Source organism: Somniosus microcephalus, chromosome 2, assembly GCF_052327205.1.
Source record: "Somniosus microcephalus isolate GS21.2 chromosome 2, FLI_Smic_1.0, whole genome shotgun sequence".
NCBI lineage: Eukaryota > Metazoa > Chordata > Chondrichthyes > Squaliformes > Somniosidae > Somniosus > Somniosus microcephalus.
In genome coordinates, this window is record NC_140988.1 from 274,151,155 (window position 1) to 274,172,425 (window position 21,271).

Here is a 21,271-nt window from a genome sequence, read left to right on the forward strand (position 1 = left end):
TCCTACCTTGGACAAGGAGGAAGAAAGAAACAATTCTTTGTCTGTTGGGACCCATAGCTGGCTGTGAGCTCACTCGGATTCGAACTCTCTCTGACTCCAGCACAAAAGATCCGAAGTGATCACTTGCACTCTTTCTGATTGCTGTTCTCAGCTACTCTCACGCTCTCTGTGTCTGTCCACCTTAAACAGCTTCTGTCCAGACTAAGTCAGTGTTTATTATCTGGCTGTGACATTACTTCCTGAGTCCGAGCCACACCTTCCAAAAGTAACGTTTGAGAAACTTTTAATGAGTCCTGCACACGCAGGAAATGTTTCCATCTATTAAACCAGAGAAGTTAAGCTCTGGGCTGTCAGTATTGTGACTCCTCCCACTGGGAATTTCAAGCAGGTTCCCTGCCCATAAGCCAGCCTGATTGATAGGCTTGGTTCCCTGTCGGGCGGGGAACATCTGAAGGAGGCTGCAGCCCAGGAGCAGGTAGGGAGCCTGCAGCTGGGTTAGTGGGAGCGTGGGGGGGCCAGATCTTGGGGGTGTGGTCGCTGACCCTGGGGTGGGGGTGGTGGGTTGTGTGATCTCCGATCCTGGGGGTGGTCTGATCCCTGATCCGGGTGGGGTCCAGCCCCTAATCCCGGCGGGGGCGGTCTTTTTATCCCGATTGGGGGGTTCGATGGTGGGCAGGGAAGAAGGTAAGCTTGGTGGGATGGGAGGCCCACAAGCAGCGTGGGAAAGACACTTACCTTTTCCACGAAGCAGACCTCACCTCCCTTTAGCTGCCAAGTTTCCCGAGGCCTGGGAAACCTGGTCGGCCAGGGTTAAACTGGGAAGATAGGCTAAATATAAGACACGTGGACTCATTATAATATTTAAATGGCCAACCCGCCTCCGGGGAGTGGGTTGGTTGCCTGACCCGCCTCCGTTAAAACGGGAAGTGGATGGGTTGGAGGTGGGTTGGGGTCAGGTTTGGGATTATGAAAGTTTTAACATCTCACCTGACCCAAACCCACCTGTTTTTCCGGGTTAAAATTACCCCATAGCTTCCTTTTACTCAGGTACGCAGAGATGTCTTGCTGTAACTGTTTTCCTGGGAACTCTAGTAAGAGAACATGCGGTGCCTATAACAGAGTCAGAAAGACTCCTTATCAATGACTTCAGTTACAAGACTGCCTGGTTCAATTTTTTTTCCATTCATGGCCTTGCCCCTCCCTATCTCTGTAACAACCTCCAGCCCTACAACCCCTCTGAACTCTCCATTCCTGTGACTCGGCATTTTATGCATCCCTCGCTTCCCTATGCCTCACCATTGGTGACTGTGCCTTCAGCAATCTAGGCACCACACTCTGGAATTCTCTCTAAATCTGCCTCTCTATCTTCATTTTCTCCTTTAAGGCCTCCTTAAAACCCACCTCTTTGACAAAGTTTGACCTAATATCTCCTTCTTTGTCTCGGCTTTCATTTTTGTCTGATTTTGCCTCTGTGAACCCCTGCTGAAATTCAGGGCCAATTTTGTTTTTTAAACTCTGAAGTAGTGGCCTGATTTTCTCTCCAGGATCTAATGCCTTATGTAACAAATTAACAGGGGGGAAAAACCTCTGTGTCCTACAGTGTTTGATTTCTTTTAATGGTTACCTGTAAAAACAAAGGATTTGTGAATGTTTTGATGTGAATATACCTGACAGCTGAGACTAATGTGGTAGTCACCTGAGGTAAGTGTGCTGCTCACTGTTAATGATCAGTGAGAGACACACCTTGTATTAGTAATAGGCACCAGGTATGTAACTGCTGACACAGACTAATCAGACACAGTAATACACACAGACAGGATGTTTGTTTAGTTAGATAGCAAAATACTGCAGATGTTGGAAATCCGAAATAACAACAGAAAATGCTGGAAAAACTCAGCAGGTCAGGCAACATCCGTGAAGAGAAATTTGAGTTGACGTTTCGGGTCGAACCCTTCTTCAAAACTGGAAAGAAAAGAAACTAGATCGAAGGCAGGGCTGCGATCGGACAAAAGAATAAAAGAAACAAAAGAAGTAAAAGAGATTAGAAGCTAGACGAGATGGTAATAGGCTGAGATTAGGTGTAAAGTGTACTGGCAGGGCAAGAGATAGCTGCCAGGTGTGAGAGAGAAACAAAAGGAAAGGTGGGGGGGGGGGGAAAGGAGTGGAAAAATTACAAGAAAAAATGAAATAGGGGCCGAGCTTATGATCTGAAATTGTTGAACTCGATATTGAGTCCGGAAGGCTGCAGAGTGCCTAATCGGAAGATGAGGTGCTGTTCCTCGAGTTTACGTTGAGCTTCCGTGGAACAATACAAGAGGCCAAGGACGGTGAGGTCCGAGTGGGAATGGAGCGGTGAATTAAAATGACAGGACCGTCGCACCTTGGCTGGGGGAGTTGCAGTGGCGGCTGCAGCAATGGGGGCAAGCTGGCTGATGCTGGGGATGTTGGCCTGAGTGAGAACACTAACGTTGGTGCGCCTATCCTGCCAATGGATTTGCAGGATCTTGTGGAGGCAGCATTGGTGGTACCTTTCCAGTGCTTTGAGGTGCCTGCTGTACATGGTCCATGCGTCTGAAGCATACAGGAAGGAGGGTATCACTACAGCTCTGTAGACCATGAGCTTGGTGTTGGGTTTGAGGTCCTGGTCTTCAAACACTCTCTTCCACAGGCGACCGAAGGCTGCACTGGCACACTGAAGGCGGTGTTGGACTTCATCATCGACATCTGCCCTTGTTGACAGTAGGCTCCCGAGGTATGGAAAGTGGTCCACATTGTCCAAGACCTTGTCGTGGATTTTGATAATCGGGGGGGCAGTACTGTGTGGCGGTGGCAGGTTGGTAGAGGACCTTTGTCTTTACGGATGTTTAGTGTAAGGCCTATGCTCTCGTATGCTTCAGTGAAGGTGTTGACGATGGTTTGAAGGTGACGGAAGTTGAACAGATTTCCGTTTGTTCTGTAGATTAGCTCCACTCCAGCGGGGAGCTTACTGAGGGTGTGATGGAGCATTACAGCCAGAAGATTGAGTGTGCCAGTGTGTGAAGGTGCATCCAATAACGCTAGTGAAAAAAAATGTGTGCTGGTTATGGAATGAGTTGTCCCGGGCATCCTTGTGGAAGGGGTGCTGGCAAGGGTGCTGGTGGAAAATGCACAGTGGAATGTTATGTGCACCAATGGGAAGTTAGTGAGATAGTGAAAGAATCCATAAATTGGAGGTAAAAGATCATGCTAGTACTAGTTGGTTCAGAGTGCAGTAAATAAGAGATGATCCCACCGACCTTGCTCCTCTTGGTGAAGTTGCTAAATGTTTTCAGTGTTGCAGCCACATGGTCTGGAGGTTTTTGCTGGTATTGAGCCTGTCAGCTATCTCCTGTTAGACTCTTCTGCCCACAGTCGTGTAATCTTTACAGCCATGGAGTGAAAATAGCACTTGTCTACTCGGCCCCACTTCCTGCAGCAAGATCTGTTTGCTGCCATTATTGAAGCAGGAGTCCCTACTTTATGCACCAGTGTTGCCAGAATAAATGTGCACCAAATACAGGCATTCAAAAAAAGGACAGCCTGCCGCATTGCTCCCAAAGCCACAGCCCCATCACCACAAGGACTACAGTGGTTCAAGCAGAAGGCCCACCACCATCTTCTCAGAGCAACTAGGGATGGACAATCAATCACAGGCCTTGCCATTGTGCCCAAATCCTTAAAACAAATCACATCCTGAATCAAACCTGGGAATTTCCCAATATTTATGGCATAGCTACTTACTGGATAAAGTCACTGAGCAAAGGCACCCACTGATTCAGAGTTTTCAACCTTTAAGCTATCATTTTAATAAGGTATCAATTATTTGTCAGAATTTAAATTGACTTTTCCCCCAGGTCGGAGATTTGTTTACGACTTTTAAAATCTTTCCAGCTGTCTTCCTTCAGATAGAATGCAGTCAGTTCTGTACTTCTTGATGAGTGATATCACTACTACTTTGTGATTGGGTTCAGGAGTCATGGCTCACTTCAATCGACCCAGACAATTTTGTTGCTTCTCAGTTTCAACCACTTGGAAAAATACAGCAGATATTTACAGACGTTGAAAGGCACACAAAGCAGAGTCTTGTTTTGATGTGTAGATTCCTGTGTTGCCTCTGCTCAGCTTAGTGTTGAAAAAGTACTGTTGGAATTTACCCAACTAAGAGAATATTGAGGTGATAGACACATCATGGGCTCAAATCTTTTGATTTTAGGTTAGATTTTCATGACACAAGGGGATGTCATTTTGACTTTGTGCGACAGTATAAAACTGGTGATAGTGAATTGTCAGCCCACTTAGACAATGGAAATAAAAATGAGGAGAGATGTAACTTTTCATGACTGCAGTTGAACCAGAAGAATATAGCCTATCCAATCATAATGTAACATGTAAAGGTAAAGGTAACTCCATGTATTTAAGAACTTTTAAAAAATATTCATAAATACTGGGCTTCTTCATTTTGTCAACCAAAGAACAAAACAGGTTCATTGAGGTGATAAAAACCACACAGATATATGTGAATACGACTGATCCTTATTACTGGTGGAAACAGTTTGGCTGCAAAATTCGGCTCCTTAGCACCCATGCTTTTGGCGCTATGAGTGCCATTTTGGTTCCAAAATAGCTTTCACGCCGCACGCGCGCACTTTTGGTGCGGGCCGCACTGGATGCCATCTTGGGTAGAACATTAGCACGGGTACAGGGAGTGTGCGCCAGAAGTTTGAAGATAGGCAGATCGTGATGTCAATCAGTGTGCAAAGCTGATTTGACGCCAGCGCTTCCATTTTAGAGCTCAAGGGGGCTAAATCTATAACCCCCAAAAACGGGCATGGGGATTGCGATGCATGTTTAATCCATTGCTTCTGGTGCAGGTAGCATGCGAGCTTTGTGCTGCCTGCTAATTTAAATGATTGCAGCATTGAGGAAGCGCTAAATGTGGTGTTGAGTGGCTGAGCACCTCAACAGGGGGGCCCAAGTTCGTGCGAGGCTAGCACCACTTAAATCTAGCTTGCACTACTTAAAGCCAGCCTGCACCTCTGAAAGGGGAGGTGCATTCTGGCTGGAGCAGGTGCTGGAAGTGGGAGGGGAAGAAAGTCTGACCTGCAAGAACACTGACTAATGGTGCAACAGGGAGAGAGCGTGTTCCAAGGTTCTCAGATGCTGCACTGGAGGACAAATGGCAGATGAAATTTAATGCGGAGAAGTGTGAGGTGATACATTTTGGTAAGAAAAATGAGGAGAGACCATGCACACCAAAATGGTATCATTTTAAGGGGGGGTGCAAGAACAGAGAGACCTGGGGGTACTTGTTCTCAAGGTGGCAGGATAGGTTAACAAAGCAGTTAATAAAACATATGGGGGGAGAAATTCGGTATCGCCCCGTTTGGGGCGCAATTATCGTCCGGGTGCAAAGTTTAGCATCTGGTGCTAATTATCGCCTCCGACTGCAAACTTGGTTTCTCTCACCCCTGGAAGTGATTGGAGCACTAAATCAGGCGCTACACACCTTTCTTAAGGTGCTAACACTGAGGAGCGAGGCGCTAACTCAGAGCGCTGGTGAAGCTTATGTGATGTCAGTCAACAATGGAACACAGACACACTGGCGCTGGTCAGTTCTTAAAGGGGAGGGTCGATCTTGCTCTCCATCCACAGCCTTGAATCTCGGACTGGAGAGACCTGTACATCAACTCTGCTGGATAGAACAGTGGAGAGTTCCAGGGAAAGAGCTCAGAGTGCAGTCCCCATAGTCTCTTCTAAATCGATGCAAGGAATGTCAAATCAAAATGAACCTGCAAAGTGCTGCTCAGTACCCAAAACCCCTTCATACAGCGTTGAATCTCTCCAGGAGTCTCTCTCTCTCTCTCAGAATGCGTGGTGCAAAAATGTCGCTGACAAAAAAAGTCAGGAAGCGGTCGCCTTTAAATAGCGCTCCCCCAGTCCCTTCCCTCTTAGGGCGCTAATGGGAGGTGCAAAGCAATCAAATTTCCCCCCATGGGATCCTAGGCTTTATAAATAGAGTGCAAAAGCCAGGAAGTTATGCTAAACCTATATAAAACACTAGTTTGGCACCAGCTGGAGTATTGTGTCCAATTCTGGGCACCATATTTTAGGAAGGACGTGAAGGCTTTGGAGAAGTTACAGAAGAGATTTACTAGAATGGTTCCAGGGATGAGTTCCAGTTCCTTAAATAGACAAGAGAAGCTGGGGTTGTTCTCCTTGGAGCAGAGAAAGCTAAGAGGAGATTTGATGGTGGTGTTTAAAATCATGAAGGATTTAGATGGAGTAAATAAAGAGAAACTGTTTCCAAGGGTTGAAGGCGTAGATAACGAAAGGGCACAGATTTAAGGTGATTGGCAAAAGAACCAGAGGCTACATGAGGAAAATCTTTTTATGGAACGAGTGGTTAGGATTTGGATTTTTTAATTTTATAATGCTCCTGTGAAGCGCCTTGGGACATTTTATTCTGTTAAAGGTGCTATATAAACATAAATATAAATATAAGCAGTAGTAGTTGTTGTTGTTGTTGGAATGCACTGCCTGGTAGGGTGGTGGATACAGATTCAATAGTAGCCTTCGGGAAATTGGATAAATACTTGAAGGAGAAAAAATTGCAAGCTGTGACCAATCTTTTGGTCACCTGTTCTAATCATAGAATCATAGAAACACAGAATCATCGAATAGTACAGCACGGAAGGAGGCCATTTGATCCATCGAGTCTGTGCCAGCTCTTTCGAAGATCAATCCATTCCCCCGCTACTTCCCCCTGCCTGATTCCAGGCCACTCATGCCCAGCGTCTCACCACATGCAGATCCTGCCTCTAACCTATCCTCTAAACTACGTGTAGTGTCAGTATCTGAGCTGGTGGCTGAGTGTTAAATCGAGTGACAGTGCTGTGCCTTCATCATCAGTACCTTGGCGTTCTTCTATTCCCTGCTTCTCTACCAGTGCCTGGCCAGGCATCAGCTCTTTGCTATCTGAAAGGTGAAAGGGCACAAGGGTAAGAGTGTGGTGAGGGGAGGGATGGAAAGCAAGAGATGCATGCTTACACCATCTGTAGCTTGTTAATCAGAAGAGATTGTGTGATAAGGGGCAAGTGGGATGTGAGAAGGAGGAGATGTGGGTGCGAGGCTTGCAGCAGCGCTAAGTGTGTGAGGGTGTGGTGAAGCTATGAATGTTAGGTATGAATCCTGTTTGATAGAGATTGTTGGTAGGCGAGTGATGGGGGTGTGGTGCATTGACCAGTGTGTGAGGCTAGTGGTGCAGTTGGTGGGATATGGCATTTGAAGATGAATTCACTGACCTTGGCCACTCATGTGAGGTCATTGAACTTTTTGTGGCACTGCATCCAGGTCCTCGGGGCTTGACTTCTGGCATTGACCACTATGGCTATCTGATCCCAGAGCCTTCACAGGGTGCTATCTGGACTGTGGATAGAGGACCTCTCTCCTCCTGTCCACCTCCTCCACCAAGGCCTCCAGTGCAGTGTCTGAGAATCTTGGAGCATGCTCTCTCCCCTGTTGTGCCATTAGTCAATGTCCTTGAAGGTCAGACTCTTTTCCCCAGCCACTTCCAGCACCTGCTCCTGCCAGAATGCACCTCCCCTTTAAGAAGTGCAGGCAGGCTTTAAGTAGTGCAGACTAGCTTTAAGCGGTGCTAGCCTCGCACAAACGTGGACCCCCTGCTGAGGCCATCAGCCACATAACAGTGCATTTAGCACTTCCTCAACACTGCAATCATTTAAGTTAGCAGGCAGCACAAAGTTTGCGTGCTGCCTGCATCAGAAGCAACGGGTGCAGGTTAATCACACATCGCGATCTCTGTACCCTTTTTTGGGGGTTATCGAATTTAGCCTCCTTTGTTTAAATTTGTATTGCCTCAAAATTGTTAAATAGAGACGTTAGTAGCTGTTAGAAATTTAAAAGTTCTGAGTCAGTGCTGTGTTTTGCAAATGACAGTGCATACTTATTCGGGGCCAAGAAACCTCAAAAGAATGATCTCTCAGTAGATAAAAGGAGTCAGTTAATTTCGTACACATCTGGTGGAAGCAATACTTGTAAGGACAGGCCTGCAAGAAGTGTAACATGTTCTTAGAAGTCCAGATATTAATTTTAGTGGCAAAATTATGAGTGTTTACTAGCTCAGTTGATACGTGCCGATCTGAACCATAACAGACAAGGAAGGTCCCAGGTTCGATCCCTGTCTGTATTGAATTAGTTGTTTATAATCAGGGAGGCAGTACAATGGTCCTCAATACCCGTAGGATAGGGAGAGAGAAAATTATTCAGGGATCCTGCCCCTGATAACTGGCTAGTGACTCCTGCTAGAAAGTGTTCATATATGAATATTGAGTGAGGAAAAGTTAAGGTTATGATACCTGTCATGAGCAAATGGCCCTGCCAATACTCTCTGTCTAAGTTCATACATGAAGAATGACCATTTGAGTAAGATACTGGAAGGCTGCCAGCACCTATGAAGTCATACCCAAACATGAGTCAATGCCTTCAGTAAAGCAGGAGAAAACAAATCAGGGGAAAAAAAATAGTACAGACAAAACTTTTTCTGTCTGTTCAGAGGCAGTCTTATTTTCTTTTCTTCTCTTCTCAACAACAACAACTTGCATTTATATGGCACCTTTAATGTAGAGAAAAATCCCAAGGCGCTTCACAGAAGTGTAATCGGGCAAAAGTGGACAGCAATTCAAAAAAGATATTTTAAGAGGGCTGACGAAAAGCTTGGCCAAAGAGGTTGGTTTTAAGAAGGGTCTTAAAGGAGGAGAGGGAGTTGGTGGCGATGTTTTGAGAGGGAGTTCCGCAGTGGAGGACCTAGACCACTGAAGACACGACCGCCAATGGTGGGATGAAGGGAGGAGGATGCACAAGATGCCAAAGCTGGAGAAATACAGAGTTCTGGGGGTGGTTGTAGGGCTGGAGGAGCTCACTTACATTGAGAAGGGTGAAGCCATGAAAGGATTTAAACACAAGGATGATAATTTTAAATTGGAGGAGTTGAAGGAACGTGAGTCAATGTAGGTCAGCAAGGACAGGTGTGGTAGGTGAGCAGGAATTGGTGTGTAATAGGATATGGCAGCAGAGTTTTGGATGAGCTTAAGTTCATGGAAGATGGAGGATGGCGGCCAGTCAGGAGAGCACTGTAATCGGGAGGTGAAAAAGGCAGGAATGAGGGTATCAGCAGTAGATGGGCTGAGGAAGGAGCAGAGATGCATGATGTTACGGAAGTGGAAGTAGGCAGTCTGTGTGTTGCAGGGTATATAGGGTTGGAAACTCAGATTGAGACTGAATAGTACAATGAGGTTGTGGACAGTCAGCTTCAACCTGAGACAGTGGCTGGAGAGAGCAATGGAATCACTGGTAAGGGTACAGAGTTTGTGGCACAAGCTGAAGAAACCCAGATCCCACAAACAAATTTTAAAAAACGATGGCTTTGGTCTTTCCAATGTTTAAGTGGAAGAAATTGCGGCTAATCCAGGATGTCAGCAGCATGTGGATGAGGAAAAGGAAAGGGCCAAAGATAGATCCTTGGAGGATTTCAGAGGTAACGATAGAGGGGCAGGATGAGAAACCATGGCTGGGGATGTTCTGGCTATGATTTGATAAGTAAGAATGGAATCAAGTGAGAGCAGTCCCACTGAGCTGAACGTAGTGAGCAGGACCACTGATTTATGGTAACTGAATAAGTTAAATTTTAATTTCAGTTACATAGGATTATAGGACATTTATCTTTGGTTAGGGTATCACTTTCTGAGATTTCATCCATTTTTCCATGAAATTTACAAACCAGCAGCATTGACGATGAGGAGATTATAAGCACAGTTTTTGGGTCTATGTGCAGACCTGGTGGGAGGTGGACTGATCAGGATTTGTACCCATCCAATTGGATGAGTGTTGATCCACTTAGGATTTCCGGGGTTAGACTCATTTTAATAAAGACCTACTGGCCAATGTTCCCTCTAAAGGTTTTATTGGGTGCGCGGCCCCTTTAACGCGCTGTGCAGCTCATTCAAATTTCCGCGCATGCACGGTTTATGCATTTAAAAGCCGCTGAGTGGCCTGCATGGGACCTCCAGACTGCTGCGCAGCCGCGCAGCTTAATGGGAGCATTACTCCTGGCTCGTATTGCACCCGGCTTACTTAACATAGAAACATAGAAGATAGGAGCAGGAGTAGGCCATTCGGCCCCTCAAGCCTGCTCCGTCATTCAATGAGATCATGGCTGATCATCCAAACTCAGTACCCTGTCCCTGCCTTCTCCCCATATCCCTTGATCCCTTTAGCCTTAAGAAATATATCTAACTCCTTCTTGAATATATTTAATGAATTGGCCTCAACTGCCTTCTGTGGTAGAGAATTCCATAGGCTCACTACTCTCTGGGTGAAGAAATTCCTCCTCATCTCAGTCCTAAATGGTTTACCCCTTATCCTTAGACTGTGACCCCTGGTTCTGGACTCCCCCACCATTGGGAACATCCTTCCTGCATCTAGTCTGTCTGCATAGGGAGGCAAAAATAGTTTCAGCCTTCAAAAAGATTGCAAACATTTTAAATGCTTATTTCAGCCTTTCTAAGGGTTGTTTGGGGCAAGGAAGTGGCTGGCAAAACTCAGTGAATGGTGGAATTGTATACATGCATTCACCTCAGTTCATGCTGGCACTTTTCTCCTATTTCCCTGTTCCCTCCAAATTCAAGCTGGAACTTTTCTGGGCTCCCACCGTGGTTAAAGCTGATGCTTTTCTCACCCAGAATTTAAGCTAGAACTCTTCGCTCCCTCACTACCAGTTCATACAGGAACTCTTCCCCTTTCCTCCTCTCCCCCTTTGTTCATGCTGCCATTCTCCTTCCCCTTCCCCCACTTTAAGTTGGCACTCTCACCTCCCCTAAGAATGTTGTTGCTCACCCTCCCCTATGCCGCTCCTAGATAGCTCTTCCCAAAGCACCACTCGTGCCTTGTTCCCCACCCAGTTACTGTTCCTGGCTCTGCGCTCTTGCTGCTGCTCCAGGGGATTAAACGCTACTGGACACTGTGGGGAGAAATTGCTGATCTTGTAAACATTCCCACTCAGCACACAATGACATTCAACAGATGGAGCAGCAGCAGCAGGTAAGAATGGAATCAAATGGGAGCAGGTGGACGTTGGCTGAGATGCTGAAGTGCCAAGAGATGGTGCAATATTGATTTTCATCCATGGACAAATGGACATTGCCGTGAAAATGCTAACAGTCCATGGGAAACATAGGGCTAGATTTTCAGTTGCTTGCGCCAGCAGTTAGCGCCTTAAGAGAAGTGATTTTCGGGTGCTATGCGTGTAGCGCCCGGGCGCAGCGCAGTTTGCGCCCCGCCCCAAATTAAGTTGCCCGTTAGCGCCGGCGCAAAGTTTAGCGGCCGCCTGGATGCGCGCAGAAAATGACATCACATCCTCGTGCAACGCCCTTTGGCCGCCCCGAATCCAAACTTCAGTCGGACCGCCCCGTTGTGCGGCTGGCGTCCAGAGCGTTTGTAAAATGGAACGCAACACACCCTGGGGAGCGCAAATTAAAGGGCACTCCTCCTGCACTATAAAAGGCAGTCTGCATGTGTTGTGTGGAAGGATCCAGTGTGTTGTCTCCTCCTCCTCCTCCTCTCTGCCTTTGAAAAAAACACATGCACCCTTCCCCTTTAAGAGCTCACTGGCACCAGAGTGTCTGCTGTGCGCTGCGCCCGAGCTCGGGTGTTGCGCTCTGCACCGCCGGCTTAGCGCCTAAAGATAGTAGTGGAACGCCTCTTTTAGCGCTCCACCAACCTCTTAGGGCGAAGCCACTGAATTTCCGGCAACGGGGCGCTACTTTGGGGCGGGCACTAAGGTTAGCGCCCCAAAACTGTCTATACTGAAAATCTAGCCCACAGAATCTTAGAACCATACAGCATAGGAGGAGGCCAGTCAGTCCATCCAGGGAACAGGCTATTCTGGATCTGGTACTGTGTAATGAGAAAGGGCTAATCAATAATCTTGTGGTAAAGGGGCCTTTAGGGACAAGTGACCATAATATGATTGAATTTTACATTAAGTTTGAGAGTGATGTAGTCTAATCTGAAACTAAGGTCTTCAATCTAAACAGAGGAAACTACAAGGGTATGAGGGATAAGTTGGCCATGGTAGATTGGGAGACTACACTAAAAGGTATGAAGGTGGACATACAATGGTTAAAATTCAAGGAAATAATGCATAATTTGCAACAAACATATATTCCTCTAGGGCATAAAAACCCAAAAGGAAAAGTGATCCAACCATGGCTAACAAAAGAAATTAAAGCTAGTATTAAGTCAAAGGAGGAAGCTTATAAAGTTGCCAGAAAAAGCGGTCAGCCTGAAGATTGGGAACTTTTTAGAAATCAGCAAAGGGGGACCAAGAAATTGATAAAGAAAGGGAAAATGGAATATGAGCACAAACTAGCGAAAAATATAAAAACGGATTGTAAAAGCTTCTATAGGTATGTGAAAAGGAAAAGACTGGCGCAGGTAAATGTAGGTCCTTTACAGTCAGAGACGGGAGAATTTATAATGGAGAATGAGGAAATGGCAGGGAAATTTAAAAAATACTTTGCTTCTGTCTTCACGGAGGAAGACACAAAAAACCTCCCAGAAATACAAGAAAACCAAGGGTGTGGCGAGAATGAGGAACTTAAAAAAATTGATGGCCCAGAAATTCGGGTCGGGGGCTTCCCGCGGGTGTAAGCCCCCGACCTGCACTTACCTACCGCGCTGGCCGTTGTGCTGTGGGCCCCCATGGAATTGCAATCCTGGGCCTCCTCCAACTGCTGGCGCGCAGTGCTTGCGCATCCCAGGGGTGCAGTCAGTTCGATGCGTCCCCTGGGATCACGTGGGCCATGGAGAGCCAATGGGAGCAGGGAATGCTTCATTCATAAGTTTGACAGGAAGGGCTGTCAAACTTATAAATAATATAAGCCCCAAAACATTACTAAATCTTCAAATAAATTTTTTTTAAATCACATTTTTAAAATAAACTATAAATTACATGAAATAACTATTTTAAACAATAATTTAAATTTTTGAAAAAAATAATTTTTTTTCTAACGGGGCTAAAAATAAACTTACCTTTCTTTAAAGTATTTAAAAATGATAAACCTGTGGAAAAAATGTTTTCATTTTAAGTAATTCACCACTTACCTTGTAAAAAGCAGGCCTTGTGACTGCTTTTTGCATGTCTAACTTCTGGAGACTTAACCTCCCGGGAAAACCTGCAAAAAAAACGTAAGTTCGATGCGCATGCGCAGCCTCTCCTTCGCACGCGTTTGACCTCTGAACCCCTTCTTTCAGGGGAACGGAAGTGCCGGTTTCCCACGCATGCGCAGTGCATGCAGGAAACCAACACTTTCATTGGGCTTATGGGTGAGTACCCCGTGCGTACTCACCCGTGGAGACCCAAATTTCTGGGCCATTATTAGTAAAAAAACAGTACTAGCAAAATTAATGGGACTAAAAATCGATAAATCCCAAGGACCGGATGACCTATATCCTAGGGTTTTGAAAGAGGTGGCCATTGGGATAGTGGACACATTGGTTGTCATCTTCCAAAATTCTATAGATTCTGGAACGGTTCCTGCAGATTGGAGGATAGCAAATGTAACCCCACTATTTAAGAAAGGAGGGCGAGAGAAAACGGGGAACTACAGACCTGTTAGCCTCACATCAGTAGTTGGGAAAATGCTGGAATCTATTATAAAGGATGCAATAACTGGGCACTTAGAAACCAATAGTAAGATTGGGCAGAGTCAACATGGATTTATGAAAGGGAAATCCTGTTTGACAAACCTATTGGAGTTCTTTGAGGATGTAACTACTGGAGTAGACAAAGAGGAAATGGTAGATGTGGTGTATTTGGATTTTCAGAAGGCCTTCGATAAGGTCCCAAACAAGAGGTTGGTGAACAAAATTAGGGCACATGGAATTGGGGGTAATATACTAGCATGGATTGAGAATTGGTTAACAGACAGAAAAGAAAGAGTAGGGATAAATGGGTCTTTTTCAGGATGTGACTATGGGGTACCGCAAGGATCAGTGCCTGGGCCCCAGCTATTCACAATCTATATCAATGATTTGGATGAGGGGACTAAATGTAACATTTCAAATGATACAAAGCTAGGTGGCAGTGACAGTTGTGAAGAGGATGTGAAAAGGCTTCAAAGGGATCTCGACAGGCTCAGTGAGTGGGCAAGAACATGGCAGATCGAAGATAATGTGGATAAATGTGAAGTTATCCACTTTGGTAGAAAAAACAGAAAGGCAAAGTATTTCCTAAATGGTGAAAGATTGGGGAATGCAGATGCTCAAAGGGACCTGGGTGTCCTTGTACCTGAGTCACTGAAAGTGAATGTGCAGGTGCAGCAAGCCATTAGGAAGGCAAATGGTATGCTGGCCTTCATTACAAGAGGATTTGAGTACAGGAGTAAAAAAGTCTTACTCCAATTATATAGAGCCTTGGTGAGACCACACCTGGAGTACTGTGTACAATTTTGGTCTCTTTACCTAAGGAAGCATAAGAACATAAGAAATAGGAGCAGGAGTAGGCCATACGGCCCCTTGCGCCTGCTCCGCCATTCAATAGGATCATGGCTGATCTGAATCTAGACTCACGTCCACTTCCCTGCCCTCTCCCCGTAACCCCTAATTCCCTTACCTGCTAGGAAAATGTCGATCTCCATTTTAAATTTATTTAATGTTGCAGCTTCCACAGCTCTCTGGGGTAGCAAATTCCATAGATTTACTACCCTCTGAGTGAAGAAGTTTCTCCTCATCTCAGTTTTGAAAGGGCAGCCCCTTATTCTAAGATTATGCCCCCCAGTTCTAGTCTCACCCATCAGTGGAAACATCCTCACTGCATCCACCCGATCAAGCCCCCTCACAATCTTATATGTTTCGATAAGATTGCCTCTCATTCTTCTGAACTCCAATGAGTAAAGTCCCAACCTACTCAACCTTTCCTCATACGTCAACCCCCTCATCTCTGGAATCAACCGAGTGAACCTTCTCTGAACCGCCTCGAGAGCAAGTATATCTTTTCTTAAATATGGAAACCAAAACTGCACGCAGTATTCCAGGTGTGGCCTCAACAATACCCTGTATAACTGCAGCAAGACTTCCCTGTTTTTATACTCCATCCCCCTTGCAATAAAAGCCAAGATTCCATTGGCCTTCCTGATCACCTGCTGCACCTGCATACTAACTTTTTGTGTTTCATGCACCAGGACCCCCAGATCCCTTTGTACTGTAGCACTTTGCAGTTTCTCTCCATTTAGATAATAACTTGCTCTTTGATTTTTTCTGCCAAAGTGCATAACCTCACACTTTCCAACATTATATTGCATCTGCCAAATCTCTGCCCACTCACTTAGCCTGTCTATGTCCTTTTGCAGGTTTTTTATGTCCTCCTCACTCACTGCTTTCCCTCCCATCTTTGTATCGTCAGCAAACTTGGATATGTTGCACTCGGCCCCTTCCTCCAAATTGTTAATATAGATTGTAAAGAGTTGGGGTCCCAGCACTGACCCCTGCGGAATACCACTAGTTACTGATTGCCAGCCCGAGAACGAACCATTTATCCCAACTCTTTGTTTTCTGTTAGATAGCTAATCTTCCACCCATGCCAGTATATTACCCCCAATCCCGTGATTTTTTATCTTGATCAGTAATCTTTTGTGTGGAACCTTATCAAATGCCTTTTGGAAGTCCAAATACACTACATCCACTGGTTCCCCTTTATCCACCCTGTATGTTACAGCCTCAAAGAATTCGAGCAAATTTGTCAAACATGACTTCACCTTCATAAAACCATGCTGACTCTGTCCTATTAAATTATGTTTATCCAAATGCTCTGTTACTGTTTCCTTAATAATGGACTCCAACATTTTGCCAACCACAGATGTTAGGCTAACTGATCTATAGTTTCCAGCTTTTTGTCTACTTCCCTTCTTAAATAAGCGTGCTACATTAGCAGTTTTCCAATCTGCCAGGACCTTTCCTGAGTCCAGGGAGTTCTGGAAAATGATCACCAATGCATCCACAATCCCTACCGCCACTTCTCTCAAGACCCTAGGATGTAGGCCATCAGGTCCGGGGGATTTATCCACCTTAAGTCCCATTATTTTACTGAGTACCATCTCCTTAGTGATTTTAATTGTGTTTAGCTCCTCCCCCCCCCATTGCCCCCTGTTTGTCCAGTGTTGGGATATTTTTAGTGTCCTCTACTGTAAAGACTGATACAAAATATTTGTTCAGCATCTTTGCCATCTCCATGTTCCCCACCATTAGTTTCCTGGTCCCATCCTCTAAGGGACCAACATTCACTTTAGCCACCCTTTTTCTTTTTATATAGCTGTAGAAACTCCTGCTATCTGTTTTTATATTTTTTGTTAGTTTACTTTCATAATCTATCTTCCCTTTCTTAATTAATCTTTTAGTTATTGTTTGCTAGCTTTTAAATGCTTCCCAATCTTCTATCCTCCCACTAGATTTGGCTACTTTATATGCCCTTGTTTTCAGTCGGATACTATCCTTTATTACTTTACTAAGCCACGGATAGCTGTCTTTTCTTTTACTCCCCTTTTTCCTCAGTGGAATATATTTATCTTGAAAGATGTGAAATATCTCCTTGAATGTAGACCACTGCTCTTGTACCGTCTTACACTTTAATCTGTTTTCCCAGTCCACTTTAGTCAATTCTACTCTCATACCTTCATAGTCTCCTTTATTTAAGCTTAGTACGCTGGTTTGAGATCCAACTCTCTCACCCTCAAACTTAATTTGGAATTCAACCATATTATGGTCACTCATTCCAAGGGGATCCTTTACTAGGACATTTTTTATTAATCCTGTCTCATTACACAGGACCAGATCTAAGATTGCCTGCCCCCGGGTTGGTTCAGTTACATTCTGCTCAAGGAACCCGTCCCTAATACACTCTATGAACTCTTCCTCAATGCTGCCATGCCCAATTTGATTAGTCCAGTCAATATGAAAGTTAAAATCCCCCATGATTATAGCTGTTCCCTTATTACAAGCCCCAACTATTTCCTGATTTATACTCCAACCAACAGAGTTGCAACTGTTAGGAGGCCTATAGACTACGCCCACTAGTGACTTTTTCCCCTTATTATTCCTTATCTCCACCCAAACTGTTTCACTATCCTGATCCTTTGACCCAATATCATTTCTGACTATTGCAGTGATTCCATCCTTGATTAACATAGCAACCCCACCTCCCTTTCCTTCCTGTCTGTCCTTCCTAATTGTCAAATACCCTTGTATGTTTAGTTCCCAGTCATGATTATCTTGCAGCCATGTTTCCGTAATGGCCACCAGATCATACCCATGTGTAGTTATTTGTACCGTCAACTCGTCAATTTTGTTATGAATGCTGCGTGCATTCAGATAAAGAACTTTCAAATATGTTTTCTGACAATTTGTTCCTGCTTTTACCCCTTTTACTACTTTACCTTTATCATTATACATTCTGTCCCTTTCTGACACGCTCTGGTTTTTAATTCCCCCACTGCTACCTTGCTCTATTGCCTTCTCCGCTGTCATTTTTATTTTTCGCTCTCTTAAAACCTCCCCCCCACTAATTAGTTTAAAGCCCTCTCTACAGCCCTAGTTATTCGATTCGCCAGGATTCTAGTCCCAGCACTGGCCAAGTGAAGTCCATCCCAACGGAACAGCTCTCTCCTGTCCCAGTACTGATGCCAGTGTCCCAGGAAGCAAAACCCATTTCTCCCACACCAGTCTTTGAGCCACGCATTTAACTCTCTAATTTTATTTACCCTAGCCAAATTTGCACGTGGCTCAGGTAGTAATCCAGAGATTATTACCCTTGTGGTTCTGCTTTTTAATTTGGCCCCTAGCTGCTCAAACTCCCTCAGCAGAACCTCCTTCCTTGTCCTATCTATGTCATTGGTACCAACATGGACCATGACAACTGGATCCTCCCTCTCCCACTCCAAGTTTCTCTCCAGCCCAGAGGAGATGTCCTTAATCCTGGCACCGGGCAGGCAACACAGCCTTCGGGACTCTCGCTCTCGGCTGCAAAGAACTCTATCTATCCCCCTAACGATACTATCCCCTACCACTACAACATTTCTTTTAACTCCCCCCACTTGAATGGCCCCCCGCTCCATGGTGCTGTGGCCAGGTTGCTCATCCTCCCCGCAATCCCTGTTCCCATTCTCACAGAGAGTAAGAGCCTCAAACCTGTTGGACAAGAGCAAGGGCTGCGGCTCCTCCAACACTACCTCCTGGATCCCCGTACCTGCCTCACTTCTAGTCACACCATCCTGACCCTGGCCACGGACTACATCTGAATTAATTAATCTAATTGGTGTGACTACCTCCTGATACACAGAGTCCAGGTAACTCTCCCCCTCCCTGATGTGTCTCAGTGTTTGAAGCATATACTTGCCATAGAGGGAGTGCAATGAGGGTTCACGAGATTGATTCCTGGGATGGCGGGACTGTCGTATGAGAAGAGATTGAGTAAACTAGGCCTGTATTCTCTTGAATTCAAAAGAATGAGAGGGGATCTCATTGAAGCATACAAAATTATTACAGTGCTTGATAGGATGGATGCTGGGATAATGTTTCCATTGGCTGGGGAGTCTAGAACCAGGGGCCACTGCATCAGGATAAAAGGTAGGCCATTCAGGACTGAGATGAGAAGAAATTTCTTCACACAGAGGGTGGTGAATCTTTGGAATTCTCTGCCCCAGTGGGCTGTGGAGGCTCAGTCATTGGGTATATTCAAAACAGATGTCGATAGATTTCTGACTAGTAAGGGCATCAAGGGATATGGCGATAGGGCCGGTGAATGGAGTTGAGGCAGAAGATCAGCCATGATCTCATTGAATGGTCCAGTAGGCTCGAAGGACCGAATGGCCTACTCCTGCTCCTATTTCTTATGTTCTTATGTTCTTATCTTGCCTGTGCCGGCTCTTTGAAAGAGCTATCCAGTCCCATTTCCCGCCCCTTTCCTCATAGTCCTGCAATTTTTCCCCCTACTAGTATTTATCCAATTCCCTTTTAAAAGTATGGCTAGTTACCATTTATGGGAGAGCAGACAAGCTCTGATGATGGGTCTATACCTGAAACGTTGACAGATGCTGTCTGACCATTTTCTGTTTTTCTTTCAGATTTCCAGCGGCTACAGTATCCTGTTTTTTAAAAGAAAGTTTAGGATGGTTCAATTGGTTAATACATTGCCTGGGGCTTTCTGCTTCTCTATTCACCAGCCTCCAATTTTCCTCTTATTAAAATGAATGGACGGAAAAATTGGAATACTGGCGCGAGCAGAAGTGGGAAAACCTTAGCCTTGTGCAGTGTGACTTGAGCAATATTAGCCAGATATTAGACTGTGATTCTGATTTGAGTATTACTCTTAGGGATAGATCTTGACTTTGTGTGATAGTGTAAAACGGGTGATAGCAAGTCGGCAGCCTGTTTTACATCTCTCCTGATTGTTTATTTCTGTTTATTTCTCATTTACGTGCTAAGGCAAGATAGCTCTCTTACACAGCTCGGTGTCTCTACAGATTTTAATCAGCTCACTGATCACACAGGCAGACATCCTGAAAACTGGTTAGCTAATGAAATTAAAATATAACCTTGTGAACATAAGAACATAAGAAGTAAGAGCAGGAGTAGGCCATACGGCCCCTCAGCCTTCTCCGCCATTCAATAAGATCATGGCTGATCATTGACCTCAAATCCACTTTCCCGCCCGATCTCCATATCCCTTGATTCCCCTAGAGTCCAAAAATCTATCTCAGCCTTGAATATAATCAAAGACTCAGCATCCACAGCCCTCTGGGGCAGAGAATTCCGAAGATTCATAACCCTCAGAGGGAAGAAATTCCTCCTCATCTCAGTCTTAAATGGCCTACACCTTATCCTGAGACTATGCCCCCTAGTTCTAAACTCTCCAGCCAGGGGAAACAACCTCTCAGCATCTACCCTGTCAATCCCCTTCAGAATCTTGTATGTTTCAATGAGATCATCTCTCATTCTTCTAAACTCCAGAGAGTATAGGCCCAATCTACACAATCTCTCATCATAGGACAGCCCTCTCATCCCAGGAATCAATCTAGTGAACCTTTATTGCACTGCCTCCAAGACAAGTATATCCTTCCTTAGATAAGGAAACCAGAACTGTGCACAGTACTCCAGGTGTGGTCTCACCAAGGCCCTGTACAATTGTAGCAAGACTTCCTTACTCTTATATGGTGAGAAACTATTAAATGTTGGTGTTCAGAGAGGTTTAGGTGTCCTCGTACAGGAAACACGATAATAGCGTGCAGGTACAGCAAACAATTAGGAAGGCAAATGGCACGTTGGTCTTTATTGCAATGGGGTTGGAGTACATGGGCTGGATTTTCTCAATGGGGAGGTTTTGGAGGTGAGACTCCCACTTGTCAAGTTTAGTCCTGCCTCCATCGACTTCTGGCCAACCCACACTATTTTCCCTTGATTGACCTTGTTAAGCCCACCCAGCGGGCTTAGCAGGCAAATTAAGGGAAAGCCAGTTACTGGTGACGTCAGCGAGTGATGTTTCATCTGTCAAGAGCTTTTGACAGATGAATTGTCATCGTTTGAGAGCTCTGTGAAGCTGTCAAACACTGACAATCTGTCTTCTAAGTTGAGACCTGGGACACAGGCTCACTTAGAGATCTCTCCTGAGCAGAAAGCAGAAGGCTGATGCATTGTTGAATGCAGCGGCCATTCTGCTTTCTCTGCCGCTGAGATAAGTGACTCCCGAGACCTGAAGGGTTGAAGCCTGGAGGAAGAAGCAAAGGTAAATAAAGCTTTTGAAACACTTAAGACTCACCTCACACACTTACCTCTGCACACATGCACCCATCACTCCTGCACACCGGACATCTCGGCTCCTCCGACCCCCGTAGACCCACAACTCACCTCTCTGACCCTGGCGAGGTTTGGAGCTGTTGGGAAGCCCACACTTTAGGTGGCAAAATAGGGATTATCCAAAATTGGCACTAATCCCCTTCCTGCCTCTAGGAGGCGTCCCCCAGTGCGGGTTGGGTACCCGCCTCCTGGGAAGATGGCACGGAGGCGGGTTGGGGGTGAGATGGTCCATTTAAGACTGAGATGAGGAGGAATTTCTTCACAGAGGGTTATGAATCTTTGGAATTCTATACCTCAGAGGGCTGTGGATGCTCAGACGTTGCGTATATTCAAG

The 21,271-nt window shown here is 45.4% G+C and overlaps 1 protein-coding gene across 2 annotated transcripts in view; it reads right to left on the reverse strand.

The window, feature by feature from the left end:
* Positions 1 to 370, reverse strand: part of itga2.2 (integrin, alpha 2 (CD49B, alpha 2 subunit of VLA-2 receptor), tandem duplicate 2) — a 216,607-nt gene extending 216,237 nt beyond the window's left edge. For both annotated transcript variants that reach the window (XM_085972514.1, XM_085972511.1), the window contains exon 1: positions 7 to 370. In XM_085972514.1, the coding sequence (XP_085828640.1) occupies positions 7 to 55 (49 nt within the window). In that variant the 5' untranslated portion in view covers positions 56 to 370. The remainder of the gene's footprint in view (positions 1 to 6) is intronic.
* Positions 371 to 21,271: the final 20,901 nt, after the last annotated feature.